Here is a 20,207-nt window from a genome sequence, read left to right on the forward strand (position 1 = left end):
TTTTTTTAAACGTGCTTATTTATATAATCTACACTTGACTCTGATATCTGTTCTTGTACCTTGATCAAATTAACACTGTTTTATTTATTTAAGTGGTCATAGCATACATTTAAGTCAAGTCACATTGTATATAGTGCTTTATACAAAACAGATTGTTTCAAAGCAGCTGTACAGTAATAAACTGGAAAATACCAGTGTAAATGTTGAAAAGTTCAAGTATTAAACAACTTCAGTTTCAGCTATAAATTAGCTCTAGAAGACAGCAGTGCCATTATTCAGCTTAATTTGTGACCCTGGACCACAAAACCAGTTATAAGGGTCAATTTTTCGAAATTGAGATTTATACATAATCTGAAAGCTGAATAAATAAGCTTTCCATTGATGTTTGTTATGATAGGACAATATTTGGCCGAGATACAACTATTTGAAAATCTGGAATCTGAGGGTGCAAAAAAATCTAAATACTGAGAAAATCGCCTTTAAAGTTGTCCAAATGAAGTTCATATGGTGCGTTCAAGTCATGTCGGATAAATCGTATTTACGAGTTGAACGCACATGAACTCCACCACAAAGTCGTTATTACGAGTGGGGAAGCTCGAAATTTTCTTTAAGCCCCGAGTTTCCGAGTTGGGGGCGTGTCAATGAGAAACATGGCGGAATCGATGGATGAAACGTCTGTAGTTGACGGTAAATTTTTGTTTAAATTGATAGTTTAGTTGTCCTATAAACTTAAATTGGTCATGTTCTTGTTACGCAGCTGAAATCCAAGTAAAAAAATGCAGACCCTGTTGTATTTTCTTGTAATTTATTAAAAGAAGGTACACCGCCATCTTGTGTCGGCTAAACTGACTTGAACGCACCTGACGTCGTAATTACGACTTGTCAACTCGTAAGTACGAACGTCCCAGGAGGACTTGAACGCAGCATTAGCAATGCATATTACTAATCAAAAATTAAGTTTTAATATATTTACAGTAGGAAATTTACAAAATATCTTCATGGAACATGATCTTTACTTAATATCCTAATGATTTTTGGCATAAAAGAAAAATCAATAATTTTGACCCATACAATGTATTTTTGGCTATTGTTACAAATATACCCCAGTGACTTAAGACTGGTTTTGTGCTCCAGGGTCACATTTAGTTCAGTGTTGATCCAATTTAGTTCAATGACAGTGAATAAAAGAGTTTTTAACACCTTTTAGCTTTGAATGATCATGTGCTATGATCAGAAAATGATATAATAAAACAGACATTTTTACTTTTAGTATTTTAATTTTAATTACAATGAACTCGAATTCTATATTTTATTTCATTTGAATTTTAATTGAAATTCTTGAAATTAACTATACCTTTATAACTTCTTAGAGCATATACATCTGTTTTACAGTATCTCAAAGTATGACTCCATAAAGCTTTTTTTTTTTGTATTTCTGAATCAAGTTTATTATTGACAGTGTCCATGAGAGCAGTGAATTATCTCTTTTTTTTTTAATCTGTGAGATGTACCATATCAGCACTTGCATGGGGAATTCTTTGAATGAAATGATGCCAGGTTAGTGATAGCAAGGAGTTTTTATTGGCTCTGATTTATATTTGCGTAGATAGTGTCCTCTTCTTTTATTTGCTCACGTATGAGATGTCAGCAACAATCTCTCAAAGCAATAGCACACGTAAATGTGTTGTCATGTATAGCTGTCAGGCCGAAAGTTATGCATTTGATGTTATGTGTAATAATGAATTGCAGATGTTTTTCAGGTTAGATGTTCAACATGACCTGGGTTCTGTGTTTTAATAATCAGCTCCTGATTACTAGATCAAAAGACCAAAATCATACATACCACAGCTTTTAGAAGATTTTTGATGAGGATGTTGGTGAGGTTTTAAAGATAATATGCACTTACCCGTCTGTGTGTGCGTGAGGTATTGTCCATGAGCGCTTATGAGGGAGGTTTGCTGTGGGCCTCCAGTGCTGGTGAGGAGGCAGCATCAGGTGATGATAAGGCTGTATTGCCCAGCGGCTGGTTTCCATTGTGCAGCCATTTCTCGGCACGGAAGTGAAGAACACTGGCCTCCAGGTCCAGACAGTCCCGTCGGCTCTCTTTCAGGGCATCCTGCCGTTGCTTGTATGCCCGGTCGTTTGCGATTACCTGGGCGAGCGGGATACCGAATGCTTTGGCCGCAGACTCTGGAAGAATCCAAACAGTTAACAGAAAGATGACCTTAACAGTAGGCTTATGGACTATTTAATTCATTTTAATTACATGGATAGATTTTGATATTTAGTGTCTATAGTTTCCAAAGCTTATTTGCTTAGATGTAACATGAAGCGTGTGTCAACATTTTGGAGTTTTGGACTAGTTTTACACTACATTTCAGGAAGGGAGTGTGTGAAACATGTCAAACTCTTTCTTTATTTCAGTAAACAATGACTCTGCACATATCGAATGTCATCACAAAAACCTCTAACTCATTATCAATTCCTATCCTATAGTTTTTATTTTATATTATATATATTCTATATTATTATATTTTATCCTAGCCTATTTTTTCTCAGGTCAATTTTGAGATTTTGCATCCATAACTTGTCTTCTTTCAGACTAGTGGAAAGGAAACATACAAAACACACATTTAATTGTTTACTTTATTACACTTTATCTATTTGCGTCTGTAGATTTCAATTACAATACATATCTTTAAAAGCAGTTTTCTCAAAATGAGTTTTTTTTTTAATCCTGCATCTCCATTTCTGTAACACTTACTGTACATACACTAAACTTCCCGTTTTTATTATGAAATTTGTAATTGTCTAAATGTACTGTGACTAATCAGCTGGGAAAGCATAGTGATATCTATTTTTTTTTTACCCTATTCACCTGTAATATGAAGAGACTTAGAGACAAACAAATATTAAGGATAATTCATGCAAAAATGAAAATTCTGTCATCATTTACTCACCCTCATGTTGTTCCAAACCACTATGACTTTTTCTACTGTGGAACACAAAGGAAGATATTTTGAAGAATGTTTTGATGCCAATTGACTTCCATTGTATGGAGAAAATATCTTCTTTTATGTTCCACAGAAGAGAGTCATACAGGTGAGTAAATGATGACAGAATTTTCATTTTTGCATGAACTGTCCTTTAAAGTTCATATTTGATTGTCTCTTGTGGCTTGTTTTTTTTTTTTTTTTGGACTATGAATGATACTGCACTTTTAAGATCTATGGGCCACAAATGACATTATGTGGATTTTTACATGACTTGAAAGTATCATATAAAGACATATATTCAGACATATCTTCAGTTTTAATATGATCAGTATCAGCTGTTCAGTAAGTGATCTCATGTGTAGCTGCTGTTTGCTTTTCTTGTGCTAAGAAGGAAAACATCTTTATCTGCCCACGGATTAAATCTAGAAAGCTCTATTCAACATATGGCACATCAACATACTTCTTAAACATATTTGGAAATGTAAATAAATACATACATACACATACATAAAACAAAAAATAAATAAATGAAAAATAAAGTAACAAAAATATATAAACAACTGTTACAAGTTTGCCTCTCTTGTATATCTATAGGTTGATAGTTATTTAATTAAATGATTTCATAACTAATTATAACATGAGATGTAATAGCACCTTTTAAAAACCCGTTTCTGCTGGATCTTACATGTTTTACCTCAAAGAAAGCTTTATTTAACATATTCTACTAAAGCAGCCTAAATGTAATTGAACTACTATTTATTTTGTAGATGGGGAGGTACAAAGACATGATGCATACGTAAAGCACACTCTGTTAAATAGCATCTTTAACACCCTAACAGGACTACACTGAGGTTACATCTAATCTGTTTTGGCTGTCAAAGCGACACAAAAGCAAAGCAGTCTTGTCGTCCTCTCTCCTCCCTCCTATCCTCACAATCCCTTTTCTCCTATCTCTGCTCCAGGACTTAAAGGTCTAGTGGCAGGTCAGGTTAGTTTGGTCCACTAGTTGCTAGTCCTTGATAAGCTGAATGGGGATTGAGTCCTCTTTAAATAAATTCCTCCCTCTACCCTATCACCATCCTTCATTCAGCCCTCCCCACCCCCCACCTTGAGCTGACGCACATGCTGGAAACAAGTGCCAGACTGTGGTTGCAGGTGGCAGGCGTTTGGCTGAACTCCAGGAACATGGCCAAACAAATCCGACAGACTCAGGAATAAGTGCTGCTTTAGCTCCGGCAACTTCGGAGCCGCTCTGAGATCAGTCTGAGCTCTTTACATACAGGTATCTACTAACTCTCATTTGAATGTTAGTAGCATATTAGTAGACTTGCTAGCTGACATGTACTTGCAAAGTTACATGCAGTCAGTAGAATGTCTGTTGGGAGACCATCACAAAAAAGAGTTAGCAGATATTAAGCTGACAGTCTACTAATAATCTAATGACAGTTATAGGTGCAAAGTTACTTATTGTCAACAGAATGCTCAAGAGGGACCATCAAAATAAAGTGTCACCCAATATTATTGTGATTTTTTTTTTTAATTGCTATACTTTTATTCAGTAAGGATGCATTAAATTGATCAAAAGTGACAGTAAAGTCTTTTTGAAATTTCTATGCATCAAAGAATCCTGAAAAATGCATCATGGTTTCCACAAAAAGATTAAGCATTGTTTTCAACATTGATAATAATAAGAAATGTTTCTTTAGCACCAAATCAGCATATTAGAATGATTTCTGTAGGATCGTAGAGACTGGAGAAATTGATGCTGAAAATTCAGCTTTGCCGTCACAGGAATAAATTACATTTTAAAATATATTTAAAGAGAAAACTGTTATTTTAAATTGTAATTTTAAATTGTATTTTTGTTCAAATAAATGCAGCCTTGGTGAGCATAAGAGACTTTCAATAACAATACATTTTACAAATCCTAAACTTTTGAACTGTGTAGTTACATCAAAAAATCTAGTGTAAATAAAACTCTAAAATACAATTAAATCAATACAACTCAAGTTTTTGTTGAGCACCCTCACAAAAACTGGTTTTACTGTTTACACATACAATATGAAGGAATGGTTTATAATATTTTAGATGGTATCAGTATGTGAGTCAGTAGCCACTATTTTAGCCTCTTAAAGTCGAAAGTGAAGCAGTCAGTCAAGTTTACATTATTTAGTAAACTGAATAATCTTTCAGTACCACAGTGTGTGACGTCACAGGATTGGTTGCCCCTGCTGGTTTGGGGTGAAGAGCGGGTCGGAAACAATACGTGTTTACATGGAAACTCGTCAAAACAGCCATTCTGACATATTTTTTTGTGAGAACTTAATTTGGTACTCGCATGCTGTCCCAGCTGCGGTTTTTTGTGTGCGTCTGTGCACACAGAAACGATCTATCACAGCGCACGAGTACCGCATTGAAATCTCTTTCGTGTTGTCTCATGCTTGAATGGCTTAAAACACTTTAATATTTAAACTGACAAGACTTAAAACACGTCAGAATGATAAACTTTCTTGAGGAAGTAGCACTAGCCCGATCGTTCAGATAGGTGATTAGTTTTAGCATTCTGTTAACAGCAGGTTTATTTACACTCGAAGGTGAACACAAAATATGTTACATACCACTAATGGTGAACGAGCCAGTGTAATGCAAATATGTCTAAAAGGTTTGACATAACAATAAGATGTGACATGAACGATATTGTATGAAGCGTTTGTTTACATCACGTTGCACCTCGCTTTATGAAAACAATGTTTGGGATACCACGATCAAAACTTCGTGATTTAGACAGTTTGATGTTGGATATTCATCCAATTTATGGTGAAACTGAAAACCAAGCACATTTGTGTTAAAATAAGAAATGCTTATATTACTTCACTGGCCAATGGAGCATTACGTCACACGCTGTGGTACTGCAAGATTGTGGCGCTCCAAAAGCTATAACAAAGCTATATGCTTTTTTCTTTGAAATTGTTACATTAATCATGTTTGTTATATATTTTTTTAACCAAAGTGGAAATCAGTTTACTAAATAATGTAAACGACTGACTGCCTCAATTGCATTTTAAATGATCCTACAAAAAGATAAAAACAAAGATGAATTCAAAATACAGAGAAACCAATGTATATGCATTCATAGGGATGCACACATTGTCTTGCATATTAAAGTCTTAAAGCTGTGTGTCTTAAAGGCCTGTGGGATTTGCAAGAACTGTGACACACCAAACAGTCCTGGCAACCAGAGTCAGAGGATCCACAGAGGAAACAGCCATTTATAGTCTACCATTACTGTCCACAAGCATCACCAAAGAATGACGTTTTGTAGTACGGTAGTAATGGTTTAACAATGACGTCATAAAGAGAGTTATATAAGTCGACAAATATAAGTTGGCATTTGGATGAAATTTGAAATGCAGTTTCACTATCATTTGTTTGTAGTTGAAAATAATCTAAAAGCAAATACTTAAAGACCTGACATTTAAGTCTATATGTTTTATTAGTTGTTTGTTAAACAAAGATTACAAGACTGCATGAGCTCAGGAATGCTGTCTGACAAACATGGTGCACTTAAATACAATCCGATTCGTCGCTCTCAACCCATTTTACTTCCATAATGTGGCATATTTAAAGGGGTCATCGGATGCCCATTTTCCACAAGTTGATATGATTCTTTAGGGTCTTAATGAAAAGTCTATAACATACTTTGGTTAAAATTTCTCAATGGTAGTGTAAAAAACACCTTTTTTACCCTGTCAAAATCAGTTCTGTTTTCAGCACACCATTCTAGTCCATGTTGCTTTAAATGCTAATGAGCTCTGCTGCCCCCGCCCCTCTCTTCCATGGAGTGACGAGCAGACTGTAAACTTCAGCCGCGAAACTGGCTAACTAGCACGTTATTAGGAAAGGCGATTTGCAAAGATTCATAAAAAAACCTTATACTCACTTCTTCTGTTGATGAAGCTGGATCACGAATGATTCGCGCGAATATAGACGCATTTAGGCAGATCGGGGATCGGCGCATTCCCTTCAAAATGAAAGTAACGTTAATCCTCTGCGTCTTCAGTGGCTCAGATGTCGGGAGTAAATGACGACTGCTATGTTCATTATTACATCCAACAACAAAACACCTCAATCGCGTAATCGGAGACGTTCTTGTCTTCCCCTGCACCGGAGTCAACACAAGGGCGGACTGATGACAGCTCACTCAGGGCAGGTCTACGGTAAGACTCTAGTGTCAATCAACTATCGTGGGAGGGGCCTGTGCAGAACTACGTCATTCTGACAGGAATCTCAGAACACCCTGATTTGAGAAAGGGGATTTTAAAATAGGGATTTAAAAAAAAACACTGGGTGGATTTTTATCATTATAGGATGGATGTGTACACACACTTCCAACACACTTTTGCATCCGATGGCCCCTTTAAAAGTAAAATGGGATATTCAACAAGAAAAATGTAGGGTGGGGCTTGATTTTGTCTATCTTGAGAAGTGACCATTAATAATGTGACTAATTGCTAATGCAGTGCAATAGCTACATAGCTGATGGTAGACCTTGGCAAAAATAGCAAGGCACTTCAGAGGAAGATCATTTAATTTTTCATTCAAAAATGATCACAAAGACAAACCATGTTTTCTTTGGAATTTTCTTTTGTGAGACTTTACAAAGTTTAAACCATTGCCTTTCTAGTCATTTACACACAGGTTGCATGAGATTTATTTGAAAAATGACATAAAAGCATCTCTTACCTCGCTCTTTCTTTTCTTTTGAGAAGGAGTCAAACTTTCTTCGTAGTGATTTCCTCCTTTTACGAATCTCTGGAGATAAAAAAAGAAAAAAAAACAGCATTATGGTTGCTTTTGCGTAGACACCTATATAAAATTATACATACATAATTACACAAAATATAATTTCTAAAAATGTTATGTTCAAAATGTTTTTTGAAAATTTCTTATGCTTGCCAAAGCTTAATTTATTTGATCAAAAATCAAATAAATGCAAGTAAAATAGTGATATTGTCAACTGTTATTACAATTTAAAATAACTGTTTTCAATTTGTAATATTTTTAAGAGTAAATTATTACTGAGGGAAAATCTGAATTTACACCGAAATCAGTGTAACATGATCCTTCAGAAATCATTCTAATATTAAATCATTCTGCTGATTTAATGCTCAAGTAACATTTATTATTATTATTTTTTTAACATTTATTACTATTATTCTGTCTTTCCCGGATACTTTGATGAATGGGAAGTTCATTCAACAGCATTTATTTTAAATAGATTTTTTTGTAACATTTTAAATGTGTCCACTGTAACCTCTGGTCAATTTAAATTGTCTTGCCAAATAAAAGTATTAATTTCTTAAAATAAATAAATAACTTACCCAAACTTTTAAACAGAATTATATAAAAATGTAAATATTATGCTTAAAACACGTAAAATAGGTAGTGGCACATAACACAAACACCTAAACAGATGCATGTAACAACAAGTCTCCCATTCCCAAAAATAAAATGTGTTCCATTTAGATGGCTGATAGTAAAGTGAAATCTCCAAGAATGGGCAGAGAGCTGGCAAAGCAAACACTATAGCACTATATAAAAACTATATTAGTGGAGGCTTTGAGTAAGACAAAATTAGAAGCAGAAACATTTCCTTTAATAACCAACCACAATTATCCTTAATTTATTGCTTCAAAGAAAGAGTATTCTTTCCAAATTTGGAGCTGAAAATAAGAATAGCTAAACTAAAACACCTTTTGTCTGTGTTTTCATAACTCTGATGTACTCTGCTATACGGCCCACAGTAAAAATGTGATGAATAGCTGTTCCCTAGGTTAAAACTTCCCCCACAGTGCTGCAACGTTTTAAACTCAAACCAACAGACATGTTTACACTCAAACCTCTTCCTGTCTGTAAGTGCTGGTAATTTGGTTCCATTTTGCTATGCCTTTAACTTACAGAAATACTTTTACTGTAAAAAATGACTGTGAATTTAACGGTAAAAGACTGTAAAAATGCTACAGTAAAAACCTGTTAAATGGTTAACGGTAAATTCCCCTACTATATACAGTGAAAAACTGTACTGGACATTACATGTATTGGACATTAATTTTACAGTAGTATACCGTTTTTGGAAGTGAAAAAGACCGTATAATTTACAGTGAATAACCGTAAATTGACATTCCCAGAATTCCCTGCGTTACATTTCAAATTTTATGTTTTTTTGTTGAAATAACTATCTTTTTTCTTATCAGTTTTGTATATTAGGGTTGTGTGTTACACCTAATGTTGTTAAATGAATGTTTATTGCATTATTTCAGTTTCATGAGTGTTACCATGATGGTGTTTGTGTGAATGACACTGTGCACCTTCAATATATGTTATTATTTAAATGCTGCTTGTGATGGGCTTTGGTTCATCATGTGACTTTCTCATCACCACCTGCATTTGGTGGTTATCAGTGTATTACAAAGGTACAAAACAGATTTCAGTACTTCAGTAGGTTGGTATATTAACATTATATCAGTTAATGAAATTACGGTATTTAACTGTAAATTAAAGTTAAACCGTAAAACCTAAAACGTTGCTACAGTATTTTTTATGGTAAAATTCCGGCAACCACAGCTGCCGTTTTTTTACCGTAAATTTTACGGAATTTTTTTTACAGTGTGGTTTGAATCAGAAGAGGTCTGAGTTATTGAGCTGAGGGGAAAAAGTTTTAAAAGAAGCTTTGTTAAGATGTACAGAGCGATAGAGAAAACTAAATGGGATTGTAGCCCATCCAGAGGGGCTTTAGGTGGGGTCATATTCCCATGGCTGCAGGAAATGAGAGTTTATTTCCATGGCAACTGCCCCCAACCCTCCCCACAAGTCAAGACATCATGGGCTAAAGCCCCCCATCAGCTCCCATCAGAGAGAGGATGATTATGGGAATGAACAGAGAGCATGCTGAGATATAAGCCTAATTCAGGATAAATAATCTCTTCGGGCCAAAGCAGAGATTGAAAACAAAGTAAAGGAGTCACTTTTATAAAGCAAGAGACTACAATAAAACAATGATTTGTTTGTCAGCTTCAGGCTGCATACAGCTAGAGTTTACAAAGATTAGGAATCACAATATTACAGGCAAAATGTTTAAAGTACTTAACTTTTAAATAACCACAAACAAACCAAGAAAATAACCAAAGCCAAACAGAGAGGTCAGTCACTCATGACATGCTTTTTGAATTCTCTTAAGTGCATTTCACAAAGTTTCATTTAACTCTCCAAAGGACATTCATCTTCCCCAAAAATAGCTGCCATACACGTTGATGACAATTCCAAGAGGAGCGGCTGAATAAACCACCAGGCTGAATCTGACAGATTTCTCCTTTGGGAGGAAAATGTTCCGTAAATATTCCCATAAATTGTGGTGGCTGCTTCCCCAAGTGCCGGCTGAGGTCTTCTCACAGATGACCAGTTGAAAACTCCACTATAGAGAACAGAGGATAACCTTCTCTGATCTGATCATGTGGAGCTGCTTGTACGTGCTGGGAATACCACTTCCCATCCATAGTGGGACATAAGGAGACTCTCACATGATAACAAAATGCCATCTCACATTATCAAATAACAAACAGGGGTGGTTTTGTCAATTATTATTAATAATGATTCTGCTTCTTGACCCGAAAGGCAACTCAGCAGTACCAAAACGGTTTATTGTACAAATGCACACAAAAAAAACAAATATTGAAATGTATTATGAAATGTATAAGTCCAATGAATTGCAAAGGCTCAACGATATTACAAATGGCATAAACGGCAGCAGAAGGCAAACACATGGAACAAATACTGGGCTAAGGTTGTATTGTCTTATATTTCACACAGTTTTGTTCTTGGATTTCAGGGATAAGGACATGACACCCAATCTGTCCATGTTGGCGTTTGCCTAATTTGGCGACTTCCACCAAGTGACAGATGAATTTGTTTTAAAATACCTTGACTAGAGACACAGTCTTTGGCGTCAACAACAAAAGATATGTCTATAATAGAAAGAGATAAGTCTATTTATAACTATGCAAGATAATATGGTTGATTATATTTTATTAATTGGATTCAGAGCGGTTTCTTCCTTGCCGTCTATGACAAAGTGACCTGGAACCTATTTTTGGGTCATGATCCATGCAACAATCTAGATGTTCTGTTGGTATAGCACTGCTGTACTCCATCTCACAAATCTCACTTTCACCTCTCAGCAGTCTTATCTGGTAGATTGGAAATCCCTCTGAAATACCTATGAATTGACTGTAATATAATATCTGCATGGGTTTCTTGGGAATTCGATAAGCATCTGTCTAAAATAATCATATCTAGACTGTGACTCAAGCAATTTATAATATAGTATTTAAATCTATGCACTTCTTCTGTCATGCATGATTACCAGTCATCACAAAACAAGACATTTTAAAAAGGAAATGTACCTCTAGGGATGCTGATCTTAAAGTCCAGGTCTCTTCTTTCTAAGTGGTAAAGGGCCACCTCCTGCAGACGTGCTCTCTCCAGCTCCGAGAGGCTTTGGATGGAAACAGGCTGCAGCCTCACACTCTGCCCCAGCATGGTGGCCCACGTATGGTCACCCTGAGAAATAGACAGACAGAAAAAGAAAGCAGAAGTGAAACAGTGAACGCATTACTTTCGGTCTCAGCATGCCTTTTTGCAGAGTTTGGTTGCGGCCCAGCTCGAACACACCTGTTTGTCATTTTAAAGGGAAGCTGATTCATGTGTGTTTGATCAGAGTTGGAATTCTGCAGCCAGGCGTATCGCCAAGAGCAGGATTTACCCTGCTGAAAGTGATATACTGCAGTTAAAGTGCTTTGCACACCTCTTACAAACCAACCATCAAATATTGTGCAGCAAAAGCTGGGGTTAAAAGGTGTGAAATCACTTCCAACAGTCTTTAAGAGAGATTTTTAGACATTCATAGTTTTAGAGATTTCTCCCTAATAGGAACACGTCTGGATAAACATGCCCTAAAAGGCTCTGTCTGGGTTACTAAGTACTAAGTAAGGTCTAAGTACTTAAAACATGCTATATCAGAAAAACACTATTTGAGCTTCTCTTTTTAATTTGGATTCAAGGACGGCTACTTTTAGATTTGGCAGCAGCACTGTACTGGGTAAACATACAATAGCTAGTGGACTTTTTTTTTTTGACCTAAAGTAATTCTTCTGACAGCATACATCCTGTGGCACAACTGATGTGATGACAATGAGAAGAACTGAAAGCCAAAACAGTTACTGAAAGGAAATTTGCTGCCTATCAACCTCAGTGCTTATTTGAATACTGCTAGAATAACAAATCAAAACATAATGTCTTGTCCTCTTTAACCGAAAGATATCAACCTGAAAGTGTACATATCCAATTTTTAGGAATCATATGTGTTAAAAAAAAAACTTTGAAACTACACTCTTAAAAATAAAGGTGCTTCACGATGCCATAGAAGAACCTTTTTGTCTAAATGGTTCCATAAAGAACCTTTAACATCTGAAGAACCTTTCTGTTTCACAAAAGGTTCTTTGGGGCGAAAGAAGGTTCTTCAGATTATAGAAAGGTAAGAAAGAGATGGTTCTTTAAAGAACCTTTGACTGAATGGTTCTTTGTGGAACCAAAAATGGTTCTTCTATGGCATCTCTTGAAGAACGTTTTGAAGCACCTTTATTTTTAAGAGTGTATGCGTCCAAAAACAATTAAGAAGTTGCATGAGGCCATTTGGCCTGATTCTCTGGTTGTAAAGCTCCAATCATTCACTGTTTAAACAAACGCTTGAGTTGTCATCTCACTGGGGTTTACTTGAAAGCAGGAGTGTGTCTGTAATGTGTTTTCTTGTGTCCACGTGGGAGGTCACTTTCCACTCGAGTTGTGGTCACGCAATATGCCAACCGGTGTGGAGAAAAGGACAGAGCTCACAGGTTGTGCTCTGTTGATAATAGAGATCAGTGAAAACAGCATGAGATCCATCAAACACCCGGTTGATACCAGTATTTCAGATGTATGTAGAAACTAACCACAAATTACAAACTACTGGAAACTGGTATTACTGAGGGCATCTCTTTTTGCTATGCATTCTGAGTTATTATTGTAAATTCATATTCAAGCAATGTGCATAAAGGAGGCTTTTTTATTATGGAACCGTAAACATGCTTTAATGTTTTACAGGATCTTTGAGATATAAGATTTAAGTGATGTTCTTACAAGAAAAAAAGACATGAAAACTACTGTGGCTGCGATTTCAGGGTGGCAGGATGAGAGAGGCCTCAGGGCAATGCAAGCCACAAAGTCTTTTTCCTTTTCCCCTCCTCCCTAATTCTATTTCACATGCCCTTCTCTTTCTCACATACACTGTCCCTGCTTTGAAAAAAAAAAAAGTGAAGGTCAGGAACGAAGGGAAGAGCAAAACACAAACACATGAAGCATTACACCATACTTCAAAGCCCACTGAAACCTAAACCACCATCATTCATCAGGAGTATTGTGCTCATTTACTGGACACAAAGGCTTTTGTGAGAAACACTTGCCTTCATAAAACTAAACAGTCATGACAAACGCAACACACACATCCTATTTGACGTATCAGGAGTCTTGTGTTAATGTCTCAAATTACAAAGAAAAAACATTTTTTTGAATGTATATGTTATTATTCAGGCTAAATTAAGTACATGCTGGTAAAGACCATGATCGTTAATTTAATAATAAGCAAATTTTAGAGTATATCAGCTCAGAAAAAACACACTCTGAACAATGATCCATATTTCTCTGTGCAAAAATGAAAAACTGAAAACAACACAAGACAACTCATTCTTAAGAACTTATAGTCACAAAAGCGCCCTAAAATGTTCAGCAGAGGCTGTTCATAAAATATACAAAAACTCTAACCCCCAATAATCAAACCCTACTAACCCAAGCACATCTTGAGATATCAGAGGGAGGAGACCAGAAATAGTCTAGTATAAGACAAGACTGTATGCAGGAAGCTCCATCAGTCCATGAAAAGACCAAGACCTATACACATATTTACACAACTAATCATGATCGTATGGAAGTCGTTTCCACCACAGAATAAAAAAAAAGGAAATTACGACTTGTTAACCATTCTGACCTTTTTATATCTCAATCGCAATTCTGAGAAAAATTATAGCAATTTGGATCATAGCCAATCACTGGTTATTTCTGAGTGTAATTTATTTGACAGGGAAAATAACAGGTTGCTACAACATGTCCACGTGTAAATCAGGTTCTTGCATTCATGTCTGAGACAAATAATCCAAGTGCAGACATACCTGAGTGCATGAAAAGACCCAGATAAAAACATCAGAGGTCCATAAATATCGTTGCTCGAGTACTAGAACAATAAAGTAAACAGTTTTGCGAAACTACTTCACTTCACTTTGAAGAGATTTCTTAGCCATCCAGAGCAAACAATAGCTTATTCCTTAAAAAGTCTTTCTCAGTCCATGCTCTTATTTCCTTTCAGAATTCTTGTCTGATTTCAACTTCATATACTTCTTGAGCTCTGACCATATTTGTCTCCTGATCCTTAAAACCTGGCTCATGGTCCCTCATGAGAACTCTGTATAAATACTTGTATTTAGAAACATGCTGATAGTTCCCAGATGCCCCTTTTAAATAATAAGTGCTTGTATAACAGTTCATCCGGTAACAATCCTGGTGTTCCTATCACAATCAGATTATTCTTGTGACGATAACGAGTATTATATGCATATATCAGTGATAAACTTCTATTGTTTATTCAGTCTCAACTACATCTGGTGAGCATTTACATCTGTGGCTTGTTTTGGTGCGCCTGGATGCATGTGAATGTACATAAATGTGAGCGCATAATAAAGTGTGAGAACATAAACAGCTAAGTGTCCATACAGTGGAAAGTTACAGAGAACCTCTCTGCTCTTTGAGCAACACACCAAACTGACCAGACTGATCTCTCTGCACATTTAGAGAACTGAAAGAAAAACGAGAGAAAATAAAACAGCAGCAGTCAGCCCTTCTGAATTATCCATTTAAGCAATACAATAGTGTCAAATGACAAAAACAAAAAGGCAAACCCAATATCTGCTCACACAGTGGATGATCTCTAAGCTACAAAACTAAACAATAAGACAACCTCGGACAGTCTTAGCATCAAAGGAAACCAAAAGGTTTCGAACAAGGGCTCTTTTCACTCCTCAGACTGATTTAGGCTGCCAGCATCCCTCCATTGCATCCTGTTAAGTATGTATCATTTTCTAAAGGAAGTTCCCTCAGAGCAAGTAACTAAATTCATCATTCTGTGTGTAATGCTGGTGGCCTAATCAGTGGTTATATTTATACACCTGATGGGATAAAGTCAACAAAAGAAAACTGAATCCCAAGGAATTTGAGGTCTGTTTTATGTTTTAAAGCCATTGAAACTGACATGAAAAATGTTAAACACCACTTCAAAGGCAGTAAAGTCTCATAAACAGGCACAATGCTCTTGTTTTAGTGTGAAAAGGGAACTGCTGTATCTCTGCTATGATTTGTCTCCTACAGAAGGATGTCACAGAATCAACCAAAATCTTAGATAAATAAATATGTAAAAACATAAGGCAAAGCAAAACAGCCACTCTTTTTAAATAAGTGTCAGTGATAAATTAGGTAGTCTGAGATCATAAAAAAAATATATCGTAAAAGTTACGTGTCCAGAAATGTGATTTTTGTGTTGTTACTTGCATTTTTAATTCACAAAAACATTATGATTTAATGACAAGTGATGTACCCATCAAGTCAAAAATAGTCAAATACTTTGCACTTTAAATGCAAGTGTACACAAGTTTTAACACATTTTTCGAAGTAATAAAATAATTATTTTTTACAAATATTAAATTTCAGTTTTTACATTTTCTTAGAGTTACTCCATTCACATTCATTAAATAAAAGCTACAAATCTGATATTAAAAAAAACATAATGACCCTGAAATACAGTCCACACACTGACTTTGAATTGTCAAAAAAAAATTAATTAAAAAAAAAATGCAGTCTTTTATGAAACTTTTACACCAGCCATTACACCATCTACAGTAAGAGTTTTTTTGTTTTTGTTTTTTACTTTAAGCACCACTTAATTATCAAAAATTTATTCAAAAACTGAAATTCCATTTTTGAATAACTTCATATATCCATACAAAGAAAAAAAAAGAGTGTCATGTCACTAACCCTTAGGTAGATACATACTATAAATCCATATTCTTCTGTCGAACTTGTACACATACACAACAGAAGGACTGTATATGTTTCCCTAACAGTATGCGGTAGCTGGTAGCTAAACATGTGAAATCCAGATTTAGCCACACTCAAAACGCACTATACACCATCTCAAACAAACACATGTGGCAAACAGTGGCATCATAAACACTATGAGTGTGCTATTCCCCAAGCATTTACTGTTTATCATAGCATTTACATATTCACTGAATATATTCTACACATTCATTATAGTCTCAGACTGTAAAAAACTGCAGCCACAATAAAACATCAACTTTGCTCATTGAATATGTAAATTGACTCACACACCCTTCACTCTACCTGCAGACTGGGAGACAGGCAGTGTGTCTGACAGAAACACACACTCTGTGAATATGAGCAATCTTCTCAGACTCTTCAGACAGGTACAGCCAATCCGACCTGAGCATGAGACAGACAGACAGAAGCAGAGAAGGATAAAGAGCGAGAGAGAGAGGTCTGTCCTCTCCATCTGCCATGTACTCATGTAAATCAGAGTGCAGCCCTGGGGTTGCCAAGAGCAAACTTCACATAAACACTCAGTCAGGGGGAGGAGCCTGAAAGTGATACAGCAGAGCTTTGAACGAGTTCCCCTGTCAGACGGTCACTCATCATCAGCATAATAAACACTGGAGACACACTGTCCTCCCTTCCCACCTCCCACTGCAGGGAGGTGGGAACACTTCTCTGTGTATTCATAAGTTCATTCCTGTTGAAAGCCTGTCCTCTTCACAGAAATGAAAACAATAGCAAGGACAAAAGAAAAATTGAAGAGCATGATAATGAAGAAAGAGGGAGACAGTGACAGCAGGAAAGGAAAAGAAGGAAAAAATGAGAAATGTGAGGGCTTCAGGCAGAAGGTGGAGTGGTAAAACTCAAACACACACTATACATTCATAAACTAGCTGCCTCGTGATGAGCACGTACACATAAAGTTTGACCTTTCAACTCTGTGCTGACCTCACAGATCTCAATTTTATCTGTTACACAGATTCCACTTTTTCATGATAACCTTTCAGCCAAAGGCAAGATACTATAAGAGTCTTTGTGCTCAGTGTGTTCTAAAAAAGTTCAAAAGTCTGACACTACATTGAAATTTCAAATCCAGATAAATATTACCATTGACAAGTTTGGGGTATTTCTTTCTTTCCTTTTTTGGTTGGTTGGTTGCTTTAGAAGTAGTTTTCAGTTTTTATGTTTAAAGTCTTTAATGCTCTTCAAGGCTGCATTCATCAAAAATAGAGTAAACACAGTAAGGTTGTGAAATAATATTACTATTTAGAATTATTGTTTATATAAAATATAATTTATTCCTGTGATGCAAAGCTGAATTTTCAGCATCATTACTCTAGTCTTCCGTGTCACATGATCCTTCAGAAATCATTCTAATATGCTGATTTGCTGCTCAATAAACATTTCTTATTATCAATGTTGAAAAAAGTTGTGCTGCTTAAAATGTACGTGGAAACTGATACAATTTTGATGAATAGAAAGTTTAAAAGAGCAGCATTTATTTGAAATAGAAATCTTTAGTAAATATCTTTGTCACATTTTTATGCATTCTTTGATCCATCCTTGCTGAATGAATATTTAAATGAAATTTTAAAAAATGTGTTTGTTTCTATATTAAAGCACAAGATGATTCTCAAATCATGCAGGATGACATGATCATCAGGTCTTGCATAAACCTGTGGCGCTGATGTCAGCTCATTGTTTTAAAGAGGCACCTGTGGCAGTTCTGACTCACTTTATGCTCTAGGCGAGGCATGACTTAACCTTAACACTATGTCAAAACTTAGGCTAGTAGTTCTTAGCATGAGTGTGGGAACAGAACAGTTAGTCTAGTAGTGTAGCTTTTGTGTAACTTGCAAATAGACCTAGGTTAAAATCCTAAACTAATAATATAACTGTTTTAAATAAACCAAGCAGTTTGAATGGGCAAGGTGCTTCTTTATGTATGCTAATTACTACAAAATTGTAAAATTCAATGTAACATAACTTGTAATCATTTGAATACCAATTCGAAATACAAGTATTTTCACTAGTGGTGCCTGTGTTGTGCGTGGGTGAGAGTATATTTGTGATGTTTGTTTGGTCAGTGCCTGATGGCTCAGCAAATGATCCTATTAAAGTGCTTCTGTGCGGCTAGCTGACAGACTGCAGATTGAGCTCATTGGCGAGCGGCACTGTTAGTAACATCCGGACTAGTCTTCATTCAACCTCGAACACACAAAACCTCAGGAAGTACCCGACAAGCACAAGGTAACAACAAACTGTTAGACAAACGTGGCCCTAGAACAAGTGGCCATGGTTTGGCCCTTGGCCTGGTTAGCTTGAAGCAGTTAGCCCCTGCTGGTAAATACTGTAACTACACTCTTAAAAATAAAGATTCCAAAACAGGGGTTTTCACAGCAATGCCATAGAAGAAGCATTTTTGGTTCCCCAAAGAACCTGTCAGTGAACAGTTCTTAAAAACTATGTTTCTTAATGTAAAGAACATTTTAATAATCTAAATAACCTTTTTCCATAAAGTACCCTTTGTGCAATGGAAAGTTTCCATGGATGTTAAAGGCTCCAGATCGTAATAAAGAACCTTTATTTTTTGAGAGTGTACACCATCTCTCTGGATTGATGTTCATTCAGAAGTATATCTGTGTATTCTGATGGAACAATATTTTTACTAGCAAAATATAAATCACAAAAAGTTCATTAATAGATGATGACAGTGACAGATTTCTGGATGGTATTTGTCCCTGTCTTTTTTTTGACAGTCCTGTGCTAGCTTAACAAGTGCCATGCCAACGGATAGCTTTTCTCCAGATATCCTGGACCTCTTTGACCTGAAATAGCTACAGTGCCACCAATAGTAGACATATTTCTTCAGGCTGATAAATGTGCGGCTCTGAATAATGTGTTTGGAATGTGGTGTGAGGCTGTGTGCGGTATGTCTTGGATTTGCCATTAATTTACCATCTGCAGGGCTTGGATGTGCTTGAGCTCTCTGGAGATTCTTCCATCTCCATCAGGGATGAAAATACAGTCCAGATGTCTTCATCACTTATACCATCCATCCACAATCATACTGTTTTCACAACATCAGGACTGCCAAAAGAGCCTTCATCATTTTAGAAGGGTGCTGAACAAAAGCCCTTTTTGGCTGATTTTAGGGAGGACCGTGTAAGATTCAGGAAAGATTCATCCTCAGTGACGTGCTTCAATAAAAAAGAAACAGTAACATTTCTTTTTGATTTCTGTTTATATATGAGATCTAATAAATCATTGGCAGTAACACACCATGAAAATCTTTGGACTCTCATTCTCACTGAAAAAAACTAAACAAAGTGATGACTGTCCCAGCGGTTTTCCTTACACATGAGAATATTCATATCCGGCCATTAAAAGAGAAGTACCCCTCCGTTTCATCTGTTTGACCTCTGACCCTGACATCAAGGATGCTCTCTTCCTGTTTTGGCCGTAACATAGTGCTTTTTAGGTGAATATGATCATATGACCCTGATACAGGATGGACAGGAACAGGAACAGACCTGTCCCAAAAGAGTGGACAGGAGTAAAATCCAGTGTTTGCAGGTTTGATGCGGATGCTCAGATGATGCAGGAAGACTGACACATACTAAATTTATACTTTTCCATGATGTCTATGAAAAATCTGATTCGTCTGAATTTATACACTCATCACTTAATGTTGGTAAGTCAATATTATAAAGCTATTTGTTATCATGCCTGTGTTTAGTGTAATTATTGGAAGTTGACTATAACTTAAAGCTATAGACTGCACTGCCCACTACAGGTCATAGTTGGCAAGTTCTAAAACACATAAACCAAAAATAAATCTCATCCACAGTCTCTAAACTTTCTCTGGCATTAAAAATAAACAATATAAGTATATATATATATATA

At 36.0% G+C, this 20,207-nt stretch overlaps 1 protein-coding gene across 1 annotated transcript in view; it reads right to left on the reverse strand.

Annotated features, from left to right (window-relative positions):
* Positions 1 to 20,207, reverse strand: part of LOC107695325 (rho GTPase-activating protein 6) — a 35,464-nt gene that overhangs the window by 8,214 nt on the left and 7,043 nt on the right. The window contains 3 exon segments of the mRNA XM_074187040.1: positions 1,907 to 2,190; positions 7,740 to 7,808; positions 11,456 to 11,612. Of these exon segments, the coding sequence (XP_074043141.1) occupies positions 1,907 to 2,190; positions 7,740 to 7,808; positions 11,456 to 11,612 (510 nt within the window).

Source organism: Sinocyclocheilus anshuiensis, unplaced genomic scaffold (assembly GCF_001515605.1).
Source record: "Sinocyclocheilus anshuiensis isolate Anshui unplaced genomic scaffold, SAMN03320099.WGS_v1.1 scaffold282, whole genome shotgun sequence".
Lineage (NCBI taxonomy): Eukaryota > Metazoa > Chordata > Actinopteri > Cypriniformes > Cyprinidae > Sinocyclocheilus > Sinocyclocheilus anshuiensis.